Source organism: Simochromis diagramma, unplaced genomic scaffold, assembly GCF_900408965.1.
Source record: "Simochromis diagramma unplaced genomic scaffold, fSimDia1.1 OVJJ01000402.1, whole genome shotgun sequence".
Lineage (NCBI taxonomy): Eukaryota > Metazoa > Chordata > Actinopteri > Cichliformes > Cichlidae > Simochromis > Simochromis diagramma.
Window position 1 is genome coordinate 1,289,863 of NW_024386972.1, and position 21,400 is coordinate 1,311,262.

The window sequence follows — 21,400 nt, forward strand, 5'->3', positions numbered from 1 at the left end:
CACAATGACACCTGCTTATCTGAATGATGATTTTTACTGTTAAATGTATTTTATGAACAAGCTAATATGACAGCCTTAAAAATACAGAATGACGTTTATGGTAAAACTTCAGTTATAAACTCTCTACTCTGTTGTAATATTTATAATTGTTATATTGTTTAGAGGATGATTACGAAGGAGAATTTGATTCTTTTAAACAAATAATGAACAGATTGCAGTATATAAACATTAGCAACATTAGCATGTTTGTTGGCATTGCTAAATAAACTGTCAAAGTATCCAAGTTTTGTGTTTGTGCTACATATTACCTTTGGGTATTCAACACTAGACTCGTGACTGTCATTAGCCAGTGCGCTTTCTTAGCACAGTGACCCTCCATACTGAACCATTGTTTCACCAAGATTTATAAAACAGACATTTTTCTTTGTCCAATATTACCCAAAATGAGTGATTGAGTCCATTAACTCAGGAAAAAAAATGTTTGCAGAGGTCAAGGCAGAAAGCTGTTCTCCCATCGAACTTCTATATGTCCAGAAATCTTTTGCCACAGCTTTTCTCTTCTGGTAGTCTTCAGATAGAATGCAAGTGTAAGCCAGTTCCACATTGGCTTTATTTATGCTAATACTTATCATCTTGATTGATCAACCAAGCATTGTGACATGTAAAAGGAGGGAACCACGTGTAACCGGAGGTAGATTGGCTCGTCTACTAATCAAAAGGTCAGCAGTTCAATCCCCAGCTGCTCTAGTCTACATGCCAAAATATACTTGGGCAAGATACTGAACACTGAGTTCGCATTCGTCAGAGTGTGAATGTGAAGGTTAGTTTAAAAGCATTTAAGCACAGAAAAAGTCATTTCTATAAATGAATGGGTGAATGAGGCGTTTAATAAGAAAGCACTTTAGGTACTCCAATAAAGTAGAAAAGTGCTATACAAGTATCAGTGCATTTACCATTTGCATAATTATGATTGCATTCCGTTTGGGTTACTTCTGGTCTTGTACATGCCAGTTCATTGAAACTGTGAGTTCTTATGCAGACATTAAAAACAGATACAGGAAGCTTCAGCATCAAAAACATACTGTAGGAGATCCTATCTTAGCTACTAAATCTGCTGCATTCACAATGTCAGCAGCTGTCACTTAAGAACAAACAAAACATATTTCCTTTCAGGAGAGAAACTGCCACTATCAACAGGAGAGAAACTGCCACTATCAACATGGCCACTGGCAATGTTAAATATCACCTGATATCCCACATCGAGGGGAGCCTGTGAGAGATGCTAGGAGACATCCACACTGGTAGCTCTGCATTACACATGCTGGCCTGCTGTCGTCATAATCTCCGTGCCATCTGGAGGGGGACTTCACAGTCCCCTTGCACCCCTGGTTCATTAGTATTCCTCTCACACTGAGCAGGAGAGACCAGTGTGTATGTGACATTCCTCAGAAACATAAAAGAGTCAACACCTGCGAGGATTAATTGAAGAGTTACAGGGTAAGGGCCCACCTCCAACAAACCGACTCATTTTAGGCAGTGAGAACACTTAATTTTTCATCCTCCTCATTTATGTGCTGCAGTCCCTTCACAATGCCAGCGTCTTCTCCCGTTTCCCACAAAATGGATCCACTACTTTTGTTACATGTGGACTACTGATATTAGCTGATTAAGTCTGGGTGAGTGCTGCCTGGATCCCTGGCTCAGATGTTTTAGAGGGAGAACCCAGTCTGCAAACAGTGAGACTGCGACTCTTTAAAAAGATGCTTCAAACAGCGCTTCCAGCATTCACTGTGAGCTGTGATCAAAGACTGATCCCGGCCTTTTCAAATCCACACGGCCTCTCATTAGTGCCACATGGGAAGAGCCTTCTCTGACAGCAATCTATTATTTCCAGCTTTATATTTGACTACAATCGTGAGCTGTTTAGAAAGCTTGCCATTGTGTCGTGGTGATTTTCACATTGGTCGTTATGTAATTTTTTCAATAAGAAGATCAGTTAACATGTGGTTCAGAGCTTGTATGTAAGTAGCATGGCCTCGCAGCTGGCAGTTTTCCATGAGATATGATCAGGGATTTTCGGAGCTTTGGTGTCCAGTGTTGACTGTATCCACTTCAAGTGTTTGGTGGATTATTGGATAGAGACACTTCAGGCTTCTTTGTTAAAACAGCAAAACAGTATCTACAGATTTTTTTAACACTACCTAAACTAACTTAAATAAAAAAATAGATGCTACATTTTCACTAACAGAAAATGTGCAAAATGTGACAAACTAATCTGCTCAACATCTAAAATGGTAGAATATAAGGTATAGATGTAATTTGGCAATCCCAAAGTGCTATTCACAGATATTAGGCCATTTGAATTAGATAGACAAATTAGGGCCATGGTAAATTCCTGGGCCACCATTTCCTTGGTGTGCCATTGCATTGATACTCTGCTGAAACACCACTCTTCCAAAAGATATTTCCCACTCTGCTGTTTTGCTGATGGTAGTGAAGAGTGTGCCTAAGACAAAATCTCTCCAAAATCTCTCATCGTATTCATCTGGGTTGAGATAGAGTGACTGCAAAGGCCATAACAAACAATTCACATCATTTTCATACTCATCAAATCATTCAGTGACCCTTTCTGCCATATGAATTGGGGCACTGTCTTTCTGGAAGAGACTATTCCATCAGGATAAAAATGTTTCATCACAGGATAAATATAATCACTCAAAACAATGCTGCATTGATTTGCAGTGACCATTCTGTCTAAGTGTAGCCACACCATGCTAGCAAAATACTCCCTTGAGTTGATAGTTTTTCCTTCTATATTATTTGGGTTGGTCCAGTGTGCACCCAATGCCTGCATTTTAGCTTAATGATGACTCTGCGTACAGCATAGTTGTTACTTTAGATGGTAAGGGTAATATACTACATTTGCTTCACGCTATTTCCTGCAAATATCACTTTGTTCCTGATGGTAAAGCATGAAACGCTGATGGATAAATGTGCATTCGAATGATGCATTCAGAAATGTGATGAACTGTATTTTAGTAGGCAATCGTGTTCCATCATTAGTCTTATTTCATGTTTAGAGTGCTGTGAAACACGTCAGTCCATAATCTTTTGCATGCTATGAAGGAAACAGCATGCCCACTATAACTTATACCCTCTATGGAAATATCAGCATTTAATGTGCTCTTCACTTTATTTATTCACTTTAAAAATAAGAAAAGAAATACAACTGTATACAACAACTGGGCACCTTTTGTGATCAGGTAAATATCCTATGCAAATCTCCATCAGCATCTGAAAATTCAGTGAAAAGTATAGTAAATTCTGTCTTACCAGCTTTTACTGTATGCATTTGCATTTAGGATGCAAGTTATTTTCTATTTATGGTAATTTTATCTTTCCTTTGCAGCTGTCTTGGCTCTATTTCTCATCAGGGATCAATGAAGTTCATTTTAATCTTCACAAAAGCCTTCTTATAGACTTAAGATAGTTTTATTCTGCAAAAAAAAAAAGTGATGAAGAAATCTCAGTAATACCCATTTGTAAGTGCTGTACAATCTACCTTGCCAGCAGTCATTGCAAACCTGAAAGGGAGGAAAGTGAGATATAGTGAATTTGACGTAAATGAGGCATAAATAAAGAATTGCGTTCAGCTTGTATGCTGCCGTGCTTCATTTCCAACCACAAACCTCATGGCCATTGTTAGAATTCATCACTGTGGAAGGAGGTCTTCTTTTGTGCTCATAGCCTATGGATACGGCACAAGGTTTATCATAGGAAATAATGAATAATGAGTATAATTCTGCACTCAGTGAGAACATGGAAAATCTTTGAAGAACTCTTATCATTCACAGTATCTGAGGCACCTTTTTCTTCATATACACAATAGTTCCATTACCAAAGCTTTCCCCATTATCCTCGGCTCAATTTACATATTTTTCTTGTGAGATCCATCGTGGAAAACCTGCGTGCACACACATGCACAAGCAAAAAACACCAACCAAAAAACAGTAAATTTTAGATTTAAAGGGAAAGGTACCATTCATCACCACGGAAACTTTGTATGTTGATACGGCAATCAATACTCCTATACCACTCTCTATATTTTGAAGTTTCGTGGTTGTGGCTCCAACTATAACACACTGGCAAGTTCACCAGTCATCTCTTTCATTTTAACATCATAGGGTATGAAGGTGTTTGGTTATATGCCTCAGAGGTAAAGGGCTGTGGTAATATTGATATGGTTCAGCACTTGTAGCAAGAGCAGTAGTAGCAGCTTAGCTGTGCTCTGAAGTTTATAGTTTAGTTTGTGTTTTGCCATGTTTGTTACCCCCAATGCTCTTTTTATCTGTGTTTTGTCTTTTGCTCTTCCTGTTTAAGGGTAGTTCTTCCTCCCCGCAGTTGCCAAGTGCTTGCTAAAAGTGTGATTGTTGGATTGTGTACTAACAAAACACCTTTATCATATTAAGAAGGCCTTTATTGTTAACCAGTGAGCTACATAAATAGAATTTCACTGAACCAAACCAGAATCTTTATACACTTATTAAGTTTGATTTCTAGTCCCAAAAGCTCCCATGGTTTGCAAAAACAAATCAGTTCCAATAAAATGATAAAATATTACATTTAACATTTGAAAAAGAGGAGTTAGCTCACTAGTTTTTGTCTGAATGTGATGCACGATACTGTTCTGACTTCAGTATTTAAAAAAACTGAAATGTGCAGGCAATATTTGGAAGGTTAGTGAGTTGGGCTAGCTGACATATTGTGATGGCTAGGGAGTTATGGGTATCATGCCCATACGGAAAAGAAATAGTAAAAACTTATATGTGATTACTCATGAAAGTGGCCACTTTCGCATTACTTTCATACATTGTTTTAGTAAGTATCCAAAACATACAAGTTTCATTATATAATTTTTCAAGGGATCTTATATCTGTTTTCACACTTATATGTTTTTCATACAAGTTTCACACAAGACAGATACAAACTTTATAAGATTTATATATATCTTTTCCATATGGGTGAACACATCAGCACAGTAAAGATGTGGAATGAAGGTCAAATTTTCCCTGATAAAACTTGATCCATTGGGTTGGTCATCATTTTGTTACTGTGTGGTTTGAATTACTTGCTATGCCAAAGTTGTGATCTTAAGCTAACACTGAAATCTTTTCTGAAGCATTCAAGTATTTGTTGTCTTGGACACTGTGAGCCCAAAGGCTGTAGAGTTTTAAAAAGATGTGTCGCACATCTGTAAAGGGGGGCTTTCCTCTGTTAAATAAAACAAAGGATTGCAACACGTTAAAAAGCCAACAGCTTAAACAAGTGAAGTAGGAGCTTGGAACCAGCAAAAGCTTGATATATTATCATTCGACAAGCGGATTACTGAACATACAGTACCTAAACCAACTTGACCCTTCCATTGTGAAGGACGGATAATCCCTCACAAAACACTTAGTGACAGCCCTGTGACAGTCTATCCACAGGCCCAGCTTTAGTTGTTGCTTATTTAATGGCAATATATAAATAAGTTCATTAAAACGGGCTCCCAAGATAACAACTACAAACTTTAAAAACAACAGCAAGTGTTGCCATTTTTAGTCTGGCAAAATCCCATCAGCAAGAGACCAGAAGGCTGCACGATGGCTTACTAAAGCAGCCAAACATGGTGCACTGCTTTACTTATAAAGAATCTTGTTTTTGGTGCTTCCTGCATTTTCTGGTGATACCCTGTTTATTTTCAACTACCTGCTTATTTGCAACTACAGTTTCACATACAGTAGAAAGTGCAGCAAAGAGAACTCGTATGTTTGAAATCTGATGTATTTCCAACAAATGCAACGATCTCCTGACAGCTTTGTCGTTACTTGTAATCGTTCGACTCGACTTCGATATTTGTCCAGATTTATTTCAGAATGCCGATTAAGTCACGAAAATGGATTAAGATGAATAAAGCCCATAATTAACACTGTTATCTTAGTCTTTATTTTGTCACAATTGTATGTCAAATATATATATGTCTATATGACATATATTATATGACATATATAATTTCATTTCTTTACAATAGAGAAACAACATAGAGATAACACACTATTTTGGTTTCTAAGTAGAAGCTCCTTGTAATAGTGGCATTTTTTTCAATACACTGTTTAAGTCAAGCTCCCACTCAAGTCATGGTTTTGTTTTCCTTTTGAGTCACATTTATTCACAATGTGTGTTTGTTTGTCTCTTTTCCTTTTGTAATTTGATGTCTTTTGTGTCAATATTTTTTTCCCCCCTCGGGAATTCAATCTGTTCGTGTTCTTTCGAAAACTGATGGCCATCTGTTATTGGTCCATGTGGCCACACAGATGGTCCCACCTGCTAGCCATACTGAGCCACCAGCAAAGGTATACATTTATTGGAAACGGTGTCTTCTCTTTACAGAGTTAATCCAATCAGCTCGCAGAGGGCTTGGCATAAGTGTTTCCAATTCCTCTGCAGATGGGTCCTTTGGTGGCCAAGTCTGCTCCTCCGTACACAAGAGATGTCTGACCTTGGCACTGTCCCCGGGTTCCTCTTTGGCCTGCTGCCTTCCATCCTCTGGTCCCGCTGCCTGTGTGCAGAACTCTGGGGGAATACTGGACACTTTTCCCCTCTGACTCCCGTGCCGTCTTCTCAAGAGTGTTTGTGCCACCGTGGTGGATCTCACTGTGAGACCCAGACCTTTTCATGGGGCTGCAAAGGCTTTTCTGTTTTAACTCCTGCGCGAGTTCCACTGTAATTTCAAAGGAGCAGGGTGTTTGAGGAGAGCCGAGATTCTTCTCCAACCCCAGGAGAGAAGCGGCGGCGGCGGGGGGGCTAACACTGCGGGGCATGACACTGGTCGCCAGCACGACGCTTTCAGGGGGAGAGGGAGGATTGCTAACGGGAAGGCCCGTCTTTCCAGCCAGCACGGGGTGCCACTTGAAGAGCCCCGCTTGGTTCCGGTCACTCGTGATCGGGTGGCCGGGCTCAAGGTCACACGTTTGGAGCGAAGGGATGATGGGCACAGATCGGGTGCGGAGGGAGGGTGGCAGGAAGGTCGTACCTTTATCGAGGCGGGTGCAGGGAACCTCAGTCCATCCTTTCCTGGCTGTGAAGTGAGAGAGTGAGGTCCTGCTCAGGAGGGCACCGACCCTTCCGCCGGCAGAATCACACCTTTGGGCAAAGAGAAAAGGATGGAAATGTCAGGGTGAGGAAGTCATTTATAATTTGACCTTTTCATCCTAGACACTTTCCTAATTTTAAATGAATAAAAAAGCCAGAGCAATAGAGAATATGAAGTTACCTTCCATATTTAGAACACCAAGATGACATTCGTTGTGTTTTAGAAAGATGCCAGTCTGTCAAGGCTTCACCGTATCATTTCACACCGGCACAAAAATATCTCGTACCAAACAAAATGATCACTATTTAGGTATTGTTGTTTCATAATCTACGTGTAATTATGTATAATCCTTGGCATGAGCGGCGTCTACTGTTGCTGCATGAATGTTTAACTGAGAAATCCCTCTGCTCATCACTGCCTTATCAGAGATTTAAGGCTTTAGCAGTACAGCAGGTGGATTCCTGACCCGCCCTGTGTGACTGTTGTATGTAGAAACAATACACGGCTTCTAATTTCATTTTATTGTAGTTTTCACACAGCAAGCAACTAATCAGATGGGCCCACGATGTAACATTAAGCAGGGTTGAACGGGGGAGTAAGTCTCAGCAGGTGCATTTGCATGATGATGCATCCTCCTTCAAACGTAGAGAGCGGAAGCAGATAAGCTTGAAAGGCATTATCGTCGGCCATGACAGTAACATGGCAGAGAGAGGAAACTTATCTGGAGTCAAGTGGGCAAGTTTGTGTATGTTTGTTAAAGTTGTTACTGAAGCCTCGACTCCCATTTAGAATCGCATCCAGTGTTATTGTCAGCCTTGAAAGATTGTTGGTAGCGTAACCAAGTTTAAAAAATTGAATTACCACCCCACCCTCCTCCCCCACCCTTGGTATTAGAAGGGCAAAAGCAAGCTGGAGGTAAATCCGACAGATCAAAACAAAACCTAAAAATAACTCCAATAGCAAATTTGCCTTCAATTCCTCCCCTAACCGTGATGGGTAAATATGTTTTGACACCAGATGATGAAACTGACAATACTCTGTGGGGATTTGTTGTCACAAAATGGAAAACGCAGAAGAGTGCTCTCGTGTCTGTTTGTGGTTCTCGCCTCTTTATTAACACTTTCCACCGCGCCGGACTCGGTGCCTCCATCTTTACTTCTTGGCTCAGTCCTCCTCCTCCTTTCCTCACTTTCCCCTCTCGCGTTCTCTCACTCTCCTTTCCACCTCCCGTCTCTCATTTCCAGAGATGAGAGGGTGTATCCATGGCAACACGGGAGACATGGGGGCTGGAGGAGGAGGAGGAGGAGGAGGAGGAGAGGGCTGTAAGCTTGGTGTTGCGTGGCTTGTAAGTCGACAAATAGGTCATTTCAACCTCCAGAAGGCTAGCGAAAGCCATATTTGAGTGATGGATGTGTGGGGGAATTATCAGTGGCTAATGAGATCTAAATTGTTACTACACAAATGCAATTTTATCCCCAAGAAGATGACAAGCCCTCCTATTTCAGCTCCTCTCCTAAACATTTGACAAAGCGCGGCAGATTTAATTGCCTATAGCTTTACAGATTTCGCTGTTGTGAAAAAGAATTCTCGTCAGCTTCTTTATTAGTGTGTTTCGTTACTCCTTATAAGTGCGAGCGTGCATGTTTGTGAGTGTGTGTGTGTTTAGAGGGAAACTGCTCCTGAAGGATCTTTCTGCACAACCATTTGAAAGAACTGCTGAGCTCCGTGGAGCTTTGTTTAAAAATGTAAATTATGGAAATAGGTCACATAAAGAGTTTGGCAGCTTGCAGTGTAACTTACTGTAATGCTCAATCAGGTTGGCATGCTAATAGGAACATTGCTAGGCACTTTAAAGTGTGTGAAATGCACAGGGGACACTGCTGCTTTAATGACAGACGTTTCTGTTAACAGTGCTATTGCTCAAGTTCCACACAGTGACAGCAAATTAGGCTGCTTCTGAGTCATATGCTAAACAGGACTGTCTTACGCAGGATTAAAGATGCTCTTGTCTGCATCTGTAAATAAAACCTACACTTATTTAATGTTTACAGTGTTTTGAAGGAGAAATGCTAGTGGAGCTGCTTGACATTATGCATCAATGCACCGAGGAATACAAGCACCTCAGTGATAAATATTTTCCGTCTTTGGTGGTCGTTACGCAACAATCAGCCTGAAAAAAGGGCAAAAGAAAAGTTATAACTAATGTGAAAAGCTTTGTTTTAACATAAAAAAATCAGTATGTCAGAGAGGATTTCACATCACATCACATTTTAGCAAGCGTGACCAGTCTGTACTTTTTAAATGTGTTTTAAGTCTGCAGACTAGGCTGTGCCAAAAGTCCCTCTCGCTTCGAATGCCTCCTAAAACAGCACCAGTAGCTGCGCTTCGCTCGGGATGGCCGTCAAAATAGGCCAGCTCGCTTCACTCGACATCAGCGGGAGCATGGGGGCAATTCAAGATGTGCAAAAGCCTGGAAGTAATCCATTTCAACATGTAGCCTGTTCTAAGAGGCCGCAGTCATCTAATGTACTTTATACTCAGCTTGTAAATTACAGAAAATTAATCATTTTGTTGATATGTGAACTATGACGCTTCCCATGCTTGATCATTAGCCAAAATCAAACCGTTTTGGATAGCTAGAAATTCGTGTGAACCCGTGCATCATTTGGTAATTAGCTTTGGCACAGCCGTTGTATTTTTAACCCTGTTAAAACATGCAGATAAAACAAATTTTCATTCACAGCAGCAGCCCAGTGGCAGCGAGGATTACACACATCTTCCCCAGCACCATGATACTGTTGCGCTTTTGGGATCAAGTGTGTTCTCCAAATTAATTGTGACAGTCCCAGCTGAAAGAGGAGGGGGGGGAGGGGGGGCACTGCAGATCTCATTTATTTCCCTGGATCACATTTCATAGGCTGGTTCACGGATTTGAACTGAGAGTCTTCCAGTCATAAACTCATTTCTCCCTAAATTATCCCTCTGCCACTCCGACTTAACCTTAGTTAGTCCAGAGGTCTGTATCACTGAACCGGCTATTTGACCTCGGCGTGGAGGGAGGCGAAGAGAATTTCCTCTTTGCTGGCTCAAACAAACATGACAAAACTAATAACGAGACAAAGAAATAGTTTCACCTTCTTATGGACTCCATGTCCGATGACTCATCCTCCTGCAAGTGTTTGTAGACATGCCCCGCCACTCTGGATCCGTCAATAAGATTTGTGGATATTTTGTGTTTCCCTCTGGAAATGGGTGGAGTCCTGAAGTAATTAGTCTCTTTCCGTTGTAGGGCTGGGCTGAGTGAGAGCGAACTACTCCTGAAACCAGACAGCATGCAAAAGAGATGGGTCAAAATCATCAGGTAAAGACCGTTCACTAATTCATCTGTTGTATCAGCTATAGATGTCCTTTCTAGGGTTTCATGATGTAAAAATGGTCTGGAGTAAATCGACCTTTGTGCTTGAGACTTGAAAGGGGAAAAAACAAAATCCAATCCCACATTCAATTGACTCGATGCGGAAATTACCCTGGTATCGAAGCTTATGAGACAGATGAATCAGATACACGTGAAAGGAATCGTAAGTTATCAATAAGCAATACAATTTACATAAGAATGGAATCATTTCCATTCATCCATCCATTTTCATCTGCTTATCTAATTCAGGCTGAAAGGCTCGGTACACGGCAGACAGGTTGCCAGTCTATCTCAGGGCTAATGCAGACAGACAGACAAACATCCAACCTCACATTCGCACCTATGGCCAATTTAAAATCACCAATTAACCTAACATGCTTTGGATTGTGGGAGGAATCCGGAGCACCCAGAGAGAACCCACGCAGGCACAGAGATAACATGCAAACTCCACACTCTTCCCACCCCCGCAAGAGAGGAGGGAAGGAACTATGGGAGAAATCTCAAGCTGTGCCTTAAAGGGAAACGCGAATGCGCTTGAAACGCCACCCCCCTCCAAAAAATATCTTTAGTGTAAATGTTTTAATTTCAAGATTAGTATGCATTCCCTACGCTTTCTTTTTTTCACTCCCTTCTACCTGTTGAAAAGGGGGCTTAGATTAATTAACATTCACAAAGTGCACATGTAGCATAGAAAGATGGTTTTCATGCCAAGCATTCATTCATTCTTGGAATTGGCTCACCTACGAAGAATGCAGCTGTTTTTTCATATTACAAAAATACACCCGTGCTTTCCCTGCAATATGTGCTGTGAAAAGGTCTAATCCCAAGGAAAATGTGGAGGTTAGCAGTGTGATGATGCTCTGTTTTTGTTGCCTGTGAATGTAAAGATGCAGGACTAGTTTCTCCCTGGGTTTTATTGAACAAATCTCACAGAGATTTTGCCTCGAACCAGGTGCCGGAGAAGAGGCTGTGTACTTACTGCGGTGCATTCTAGGAGAGGTGTGTTACACTATTAAACACATACTTTTTCATGTACTTGAGGGCTGCTTTAGAATTAAAAGATTAATATAAAAAGTTTTTTACATACATGCTTAAATGAAAAACCCTTTGCTGCTTGAGAGGAAACAGTGCAAAAGTCTTGAGTCTCTCCTGGTTTTTAATGTCAATATTTTAAGTTGGTATTTGGTACGACCACCTTTATTCTTCAACACAGCAATAGGGAAGCCTTCTTTGAGTAACCTCACCTATGGTTATGAGCTTTGGTTAGTGACTGAAAGAACTAGATTGCGGATACATGCGGCGGGAATGAGCTTTCTCCAAAGGGTGGCTGGCCTCGCCCTTAGAGACGGGGTGAGGAGTTAGGCCATCCGGGAGGGGCTCAGAGTAGAGCCGCTGCTCCTCCACATCGAAAGGAGACATTTGAGGTGGTTCAGGCATCTGACAAGGATGCCTCCTGGGCGCATCTTGAGTGAGGTGTTCTGGGCATATCCCACCTCTGGGCAGACCCAGGACATGCTGGAGAGATTATATCTCTCGGCTGGCCTGGGACCGCCTTGGTGTTCCCCCGGATACGCTGGAGGAGGTGGCTGGGGAGAGGCCAGTCTGGGCTTCTCTGCTTAGGCTGTGGCCCCTGCGAGCTTCACCCGGAAGAAAATGGATGGATGGATTCATGGACCGAACATTCAACATTTTAAACAATCATTTTTGAATTAACATCTGTGTTTACACATTTTATTGTCAGTGATGGATGCTGGAAGCTGGGAATCACCAAGAAGACAATGTCACTCCTACTTGTAGAATTTGATTATTTCCATAATTTTTGATTTAGCCATTCAACGCAAATTACAGGATAATCGCTGCAGTTTTAATGTCACATTTTAAAGTGTCATTTTGATCCAAAGAGCCATGCACTAGCATGGTTAAGCAAGTGCTAACATGCTAACGAAGTTTGCATACAGACCTTTATCGTTCAGAACATATAGAAAACACTGCTTTAGTGTTTTCTTTCTGTGAACTTCAAATAAATGCCATGTATTGTTAGGGGTTATCCTGCACCTTGAAAATGACCTCTAGCTTACATACTGATATTCTACTGCTGTTAATGATAGAAGCAGCTGCCTTTAGAGACTGAGCTTCCTGTTTAGGCACACAGTTTTTAAATTGGTCTGTGGGCAGTAGGTGGTCTGCCTCAAAGCAGATCCCTGGATGTCTGCAGTAATGAAGCAATGGTATTAAATCCAAGGTATACCGAGCCATAATGCAATCTGATGTGTGAGCACATCATGCAAAGACAAACAGCTCCCAATGAATATGTAATCACAAAATACACTCAATTATTTTGATGTTATTATGAATTTCTTTAAGACACCGTGGCTACCCTGATCGTTGCTTACCAGCAAATCCTCTGTGATCAATATGTCAGTTGATTGTGCTAGTTAATCTGAACCACTGAAAAGAGCTGAAACATATTATTATTGTCGTGTAAATAACTTTTTTTTGTATTGAACCATAAAACAAAAATCAGCACCACACGCTCTCACAGCTTGATTTTGGCTCTTGAATAATTTGGCACAGCACAAAAATGGCTTGTGTATGAAGTGCTGCATTGTTTGATTCTTCTTGTTATTGAAATAGCAATCAAGATGTTCAAACTTTAGGATTTTCTTGCCAGTCATTAAACTGAACTCCCTGATTCCTTTTCTTTCATGCAGTAAGCTAAATAGTCCAGTGGATGACTGCTTAATAATTGATAAACCACTGGAACACTGAAAAAAACAACAACAAAAAAACGCTCTGCTACAGTAATTTCCTGATGTCCGTGGCTGTGGAACAAAAAGCATACACAATGTTGGCTCTAGTGTTTGCTGGCTTTTATATCGACTGATGTTGTAAAAAGTTGATATGAATACAGCTAAATATTGTCCGTTTTGTTGGCTATTAGCATGCTGATTTTTTTTTAATTAGGATTAACTGGAAAAAACATGAGAACATGATTTTTTGGGGCTGTTGTAATTACTGAATGATAAAAGTTGAACCTTTTAAAACGGAAAGGCAGCTGCTTATCTCCACAATTCAACAAGACTGTGCAACCCCCTGATGTTAAATGGGTAAGCCTGGTTGGTAGGGTAATCCAGTATTTATTTAAACCACTTCCTCCCTCTGTTAATGCCTTTACCGGACATATCGCAGAGAGAGAGAGAAACGGCAGGAAAACAGAGGGGGATGGCATGTGACAAAGAACCTGAGGTGAGTTAAAAAAATGGAAAAAGTATGCCACATTTTCAGAGTAAACACCATTTTCTACTAAACCAGCAGGAAACACCCACATAGCACTTCTGATATTCACTATGGATACTGATTATGTCCCCTACTCAACATGTACAAGCCACACGTGGTGGCTTTCAGCACATTGATTAGGCTTCTTACTACAATTTTCTCATAATACCATCATGACAAAGGAATCATTGTAATCAACTGAATTTAAGTGAAAACAGCAATTGACTTGTGTCAGCAGGAGTCCACTGTTTTCATCAAAGCAACTCGTACATATTACCGCATTCAATAGGACACGCAAGTGGGAAGTTACGAATCGAAATGATTTTTGACCTCTAAACATTTGATGAACGATGGTTGCCTTGAGCTTTTTTTCTGCAATCATCAATGCGAATCAACAGGCGTGTAGTTCAGTTAACTGCAGGAGCAGAAAAGCAGGAAAAACAAGCTCAATACATCCTTTGTCAAATATTATATCAGGTGAACAAAATAAAGATTTAATTGCTTTTGGCGCTGATGTGCTAGATAACACATGGCACAAGGTTTTAAGTTCATATTTAACCAGCATTGTATTGCCAATCATTCTTGGCTGAATGACTTAAATCATGGAACTCAGGGCTGAAAAATCTCAGTTCTGGAGCCAGAAATTCTCAGCTGCCATCAAAGGCAGCATTCCCACGAATAGGCTGAGTATGACAGGGCAATATGGCCAAAAATATTTATCACGATATATAAATTGAAAATTTGCGATAACGATATAACTGATGATATAATTAACACGAGACAAAATAATTTACAACTCCGCAACTTTATTAGTGCAAAAAAAACAAAACCAAAAAACCCATCAATGTATTTTCACTTAAACAAGCAGCTGTTTTTTTATGCAAATTCTTTGCTGACAGTTTAACCATTTCCAGTGAAAATTGGCTGACATATCCTCAGCATAACCATGTATAATATCCACAAAACTTAAAAAGAGGTTATACAAACACAATACGGTAATATTATGTTGAAGCACAGTACGTATCACTCCGCGAGGCTCCTGCCTACGATACCTGTAATGCTCCGACAATCCATCAAGCGGTGCGGCTTCATAGTTTATCAAAGTCATACTAAAACATTTTTTGACAGATTTTCGAGTGCCGTGTATCACATAAAATCGGTTCAAGGTCAGTAAGCACAACCAGAATTCATACATAAAGCGCACCGGATTATAAGGGACACTGTCGCTTTTTCAGAAAATCAAAGGATTTTAAGTGTGCCGTATTTTCTGAGAAACACGGTAATAACGACGGCCCACTTGCATGCTCTACCAAAAATTGTGCTTTGGTGTGTATCTGACGGACGAAAGCTAAACCAATTCCACACCACTGAGGTTTCAGCATTTTCACAAACCAATTCTGGTTCATCCGTTTCATTCAACGATCCGTTTTCGCCCTTCTCATTCTCCGTGTCCGCTTTTTCTGCCATGTGCGTATTAAAGCAAAGGCACTGCGCATGCACGTTTTACCCATATTCTATCGCGATATTTCATTTTCTTATGATTGCCTAACATTATACCGGTATTACTGTGAACGGTATTAAATGGCCCAGCCCTGCTGAAGAGAGTGAGCTATGCTGTTTCGATTGTTTTCGAGCACTTTTCTTTTGCCCAGAGACTTAATCTAGGGATGGTTGATCTGATATCCTCGTGTTGGTGTTGTTCCCAGATCATCATACTAAATGTTGTTCCAGGATCAACATTGCAAGTGACCAATCAGAATGTTGTGACGTCATACTTTTGCGACTTCGGGAAAAACCGGCGTAAAACAAAAAACTGTACTTAAGCTGCGTGAAACCGCCTCTGTCCGCCGATCAACGGACCCTGTGTCATGGCCTGGGTCTAGGGACCCAGGGCTCAGGCATTTTCAGTGTATGTTTATGTTTATGTTTTCCGTGTGTTGTATTGGTTTGCTCTCCGTCTCTCCATGTGTCTCTGTGTGAGCTTCCGGAGGTGTGGGTTCGCTGAGGAGACTGCGAACCCGGAAGTGGTCTACTCGAGAGACGACGAGCCGCACCTGCCGCTCGTCGTCCTCTGCCAGCTGCAGCAGATTACGCTCGTCTAGGAACGGCATTTAGGACTGCAGCTGAGCTGAGGCCGACGCTGGATCCTTGAGTCAGAACTCGTCAGTACTGCCGTGAGCTTTTACGCAACCTCCGAGGAAACAGATCCCCTGCTAACCCTCTGCCTTTTGTGTTACCAGGAATCGGGAGCGGAGTACGCCTCTAAAGTCATGGTGTGGGAATTGGAGTTTTTTGGAGTCGCCACCTTTCACTTCTCATGGACATCTGCACTGTGTGGGATTCAGGGAGAATCACCACGGGACCACAGTGCTGGGATTTTGTATATAGTTGTGTGTTTTTCACCTCCTGTAAATAAATCCACTGTCCTTCACTTAGAGTCTCGCGTTTGGGCCCTGCTTTCACTGTCACTCCACGGTCTGCCATCGCAGCCCGTGACACCCTGACCCTAACCCTAACCGTAACCCTTTAATAAACAGTAAGCAGAATTGATATTGTCCTTGCAACATTGGAATTTCATAAATGCACGAATGGCTTGGTGCGCAAAGGAATAACGTCACAACAATGTGATTGGTCACTTGCAATGTTGAACCTGGAACAACATTTTCATGATGGTCTGGGAACAACACCAACACGAGGATATCAGATCATCCATCTAGGGACAGTCATGGGATTTTGTGCAATGGCAGTCCTCAAAGGATTAATTCTACTTAAGTTGATTTACCTTACAAGAGATCTGGATTCACACGAGATTCATAATCACCAGAGAATCCGTCTTACTAAGTTTGTCAACTACTGCATGCAATTAAAGGCGCACTGAAGTCGGTGAAATGGGAGTCCTATGAGGAACTATGGGGTGTATAAGGTCAACTAAAGGTCTGGTTTACCTTTAATAATGGATCTTATATGTAATCACCTAACAAAGTATTTGTTAAGTATCTTTAGGAGTCCTTTATATGCATTTTTTCTTTAAGAAATCTTGCTAGCTTTCAAAGCTTTCAAGGTCTTCCGAATCTGTTGTTTTCTTCCCCTCATTGATGTTCCTTGGTTGTCCTGTGGCTTGTTGATCTGCTGTTTGAGTTTAGTCCATGGTGGGGCTATTGCGCAGATGGTTCAATCAATCACCTGTCTTTTTTGAAGAAGACTGTCCTAACTATTTTTTACAGAGAAGCTCTCTGCAACAAACCATATTTCAAAAATGTTGATAAGATCTTCTGGATTTTCCACTAGTGCAAACGTTGGATGATATTTATGGGTTTTAAACAAATATCTTCTATTGCAGACATTTCCATTGACTGCAAGGCAAGATATTGCTAATGCCTTTGGTGACGTGTATTAAAGGATAACGTTTGCTTGTGCAAAACAACAAATCCTGTCAGCCTTAAATGTGCTTAATGCTAATTACCGAAGGTTCAGACGCACTAACGTATTAATGCTAAGTTGGTTAAAGATTACGTTACAGCTGTTTTAGAATCGTATTGTGACATTTAACAAAATCTCAGCTCAACAGAGGCAATCTGCATTACAAGTGAATCAGTTTGCATATAATCCAGCCTAATTATAAACCAATGAGACACAGGTAACCATTTTCAGCAGTATTGATAGGCCATATTGACACATTTTTATGGTGCAGTTCTCCTGATAGCTCACGTTGTGGTCCACTTTCAGGTCAATAGCTGAAAGCATCTCAACATCATCCATCACAGTCTAGTTCTCCCCTGCCTCGGCCTACTTTGAGAGCAAGCTGAACAGATGATTGACTGTCAGCTGCCCTTCATGAGGCACCTGCACGACACTGCGGAGAATAAAACACCAGAGGGAGATGGTACCATCCCCGCAGCCACATATGACAACCTTTTTTTGTAAAAAACTTTCCTCTTTGACACAGCACTGGTCCATTAAAACAGAATAACTGCTGCCACAGTGGGGCTTTCACTAAAGGTGGCATCGCAGACAGCCACACATTAAAAAACCTTCCTCGGTATATAGAGACAAGCTCGCCATTCACTGTTTTCTACCCTAACATAGGCTCTTTTAATCTCTGTACATGCTGTATTCTGTGTTTTTGATGCAGAATATGGAAAATCCATCACGTTAAACCAAAAATAATGAGGTTTTAAATAAATATGTTAAAACTTATGCACAACAGTTCTGTTTAAAAGTATTGAGTCACCCCGATTTCTTTCTATTTCTCTTTTAATGAGCCAGATTTTCTTGTAATTTTATGAAAGTGGTGGTTTTTTTGTCTAGCCACAACACTGACCTATAAATTCATTCAAGCATAAAAAAGGCACCTGACTCAAGGGGTGAATCAGCATTTTGTCCACACATAACAACTTGGCATAAAACTATTTGCAGCTAGTTGCAAAAACAGATAATTTGCTTCCCTTTCTTTTGTTGAATCTATGGAAAATGTGAACGCTAATGCAGTTTGACAAGTCATAAAACAGTATTAGAACTATTTAACCAGTATAAATGGAGGAGATCCAGAACATTGAGTGTCTACAACCATCTTTAAAACATGGTGGAGGCTCTGTGGTGGTTTGGGGCTAGATTTCAGCCAGTGGTGTTGCTGATCTTGTCAAAACTGATTGAAAAATAATTAGATTTTAATCCAGCGTGTAATACCATCTGGAAAGCATCTGATTGGTAACGGCTTTATATTTCAGCATGAAAATGATTCAAAACATATTCCCAGTGAAGTTCAAGTATACCTGGAAAGAAAAAGCACACAATGGAGCACTATCAGTCATAGACTGATCTGGCCAGAGCCCAGACCTCAATAATACTGCAGCAGTGGGAACATCTTGACAGAGAACAGAACAAAAGGCAGCCAACATCCAAAGAAGAGCTTTGAATTTCCTTCAACAAGCCTGGAGAACAATTTTTGAAGACTGCTGAAAGAAGCTAGAAAGCCTTGCGTTTGCCTGTTTGTGCTTCATTTCCATGCATGTTTGCAAGTTTTAATCACTGCAATTATGTACCATTTCCCACGCAAAAATATAAAGAAAAGGGTGGCTCAAGACTTTTGCACAGTGCTATATCTTGCATTGTAACATAATGTGCAGCTCCAACACTGTTATTCAGATTTGGTACCAATCATCTCAGGTAACAGGCAACAAGTATGAGGATCAACAATCCGTGTAATAGCTTCTAAGGAAAATAAACTTCTTTGAAAAGATGGCAGGCTTACATGTCGTGTGACTGAATAGCATTAACTGTCAAAGTGTGCCTGCATCCATATCATCAAAGCAAATGAAACGTCTCTGTAAACAACTCAGATGAGCCCATTGTAGCGCGGCCTATATCCACATCCCTGTGTTCTTCTGAGGATTGGAAACTGCAGCATTTGATACTGAGTGCTGTGATCACAAAGCAACCCTGCTTGCGATATCCCTCGTAGCAAAAGCGCTGTTCATTTCCTTGAATCTTCTGTCATTTGAAGGATGGCATAAAAATTGGGCTGAGTCAGTGTTTAACTCTGGACATTAAATTCACTTCTCCTTGGAGGAGTGTTATTATGTTCGCTCCTATCTGCGTTCAACTAGTCATTTCAGGAGATGCCCGAGGACACATTTAATTACTTTGAACAATTTACTTGAATGCCATGTAAATAAAGACGTCTCCATCCTCAACTAGTTTGACAGCCTCTACTCTGTTTTTCTTTTTTATGTAATGCTCGCTGAACCAATAATCATACAATAAAATGCACGCAGATATAAGATCTAACCTCTATGTGTATGTGATCTGTTTTCTTTTGTTAGCGGCCTCGACGATATACATATTACACTACATGGGATGATTAAATTTTTCACCTCACTGCCCCTTATGGCTCAAACATGCTGACTCAGCACCAGATATGAAACAGGGCAGGAAAAAAAAAAGAGCATGTCATAATTGTACCTGAAGCGTTTCCCTTTAGACAGTGTTTTGCTGAGAATAGGTGGAGCTACTGTTGATGCCCCTGGTGCCACTTTGCCGCCCTTAACAGACGATCCGTGAGAAGTGCAACTCTGCAAGAAATAAAGAAAGTTGCGCAGGCAGTTAGTGAAACTCAGATACTCAATTAGTTATACTCAGCAAAAGACCCGGAAATGTAGCTAGATTCCACTGCTGTAACGATTAAAATGAAAAACAAAATGTCCAATGTAAGTAGCTATGTAAGTACACAGAAGTGAAGCTTAGGATATAACACATAAGGCTGATAATTCTCTATGAGTTTAGCAGCAATCCCCAGTCAGGTCGAGCGTGTTCTCTCGCTGATGTATCCCCGGTTAGTCAGGCAGAGCGTCTTTAATTACATTTTACATTTTAAAGCGGCAGATTAGGAGGGGACACTTTGTGAATAAACTCCACACTGGCCCTCACAGCACTCCTGATTCACTCAAGAATTAATCCAACACAAGATTACATTAATGGTTTCCTAAAGAAATTGCCCTCTCAATTCTTTCCCTTTATTCTTATCAAAATTAACACTATTATCTTACAACAGGCTGCAGTCAGAGCTCTGGCACAGTGACCGTAAACGCCCCGAGACCCCCTCTGTGAAACACTAAGTCATGAGATAATTCTGTCATTCCAGTTACAGCTCTCTCTCTCTTTCGCTGTCTGATTGTACATCACTAAAGCAATTGCATGTGACTTAGTGCTGGGTTCACGGTTCTCATGAATGATAAGCCTCTTTTTTTCCCCATACACCGTTTGGCTCCCAGAAGAAGCTGTTACCGCTGCTCACTAGTTGTGCAAGAAAATAGTATCATTTGGCCACCCTCTCATATACCCTGCGAGGGGAGAACACCTCACTTTGTGAAACAATTGCCATGGCAAAGCTTCCTGGGGGAAGATATCTATGTCAGGGGATAAAATAAATAGCTGTTGGCAGTCTGCCATGCCATTCAGGTCTGCCACTGGCAGACAGTGGCGTAGCCCATTGGCGTAACCCAGTTTGCTTGTTCCCTCCCATCACAATTTTGCCTTGTTTCATGCCACTTGTGAACCTCGGATAAACACAGCGCAATGTTCACACACAAGGAAAATACAAGAGAAGGAGAGAGTGACAGGAAAAACCCTCCCCCATCAATATGTTGACTATCACCTTCATATTAAGAAGTAAAGCAAACCTATGCATTCAGAGCAGCCATAATCCCCCTTGGATTACGATCAAATCACAGGTCCTGAACTATGCATAATAGGATATTTGACCATTCTTCAACAAGGACAGTCTTTGAACTAGCAGCTCAAAACTGCATGTACGTTTACTGAAAGAGCATGTCTTAACACTTCAGGCCAAGGTGTGAAGATTTTTAATGGACAACAAAGTGCGACTCTACCCCGTATTTAAATGTTAACGAGTTCATTCAGAATTATGCACTGCCATGCTCAGATTTGGATTTAACATTCAGGCTACACTGTCCTTTCCTTTTAATAGTCGCTGAGATACCTGTAGAAGTTATCATATCTCCCCTTCAGCTGACACAACACCCCTGCTGAACAAGCGGCTAATAGTCCTGATCCATTTC

General features: G+C 41.0%; 1 protein-coding gene across 1 annotated transcript in view; it reads right to left on the bottom strand.

Annotated features, from left to right (window-relative positions):
• Nucleotides 1-5,962: 5,962 nt before the first annotated feature.
• nrg3b (neuregulin 3b) overlaps nucleotides 5,963-21,400 on the bottom strand; it is a 202,906-nt gene continuing 187,468 nt past the window's right edge. The window contains exons 7-9 of the mRNA XM_040039454.1: nucleotides 19,785-19,894; nucleotides 10,267-10,449; nucleotides 5,963-7,182 (exon numbers count right to left, since the gene is read on the bottom strand). Coding sequence (XP_039895388.1) covers nucleotides 6,441-7,182; nucleotides 10,267-10,449; nucleotides 19,785-19,894 — 1,035 coding nt within the window. The 3' untranslated portion in view covers nucleotides 5,963-6,440. The remainder of the gene's footprint in view (nucleotides 7,183-10,266; nucleotides 10,450-19,784; nucleotides 19,895-21,400) is intronic.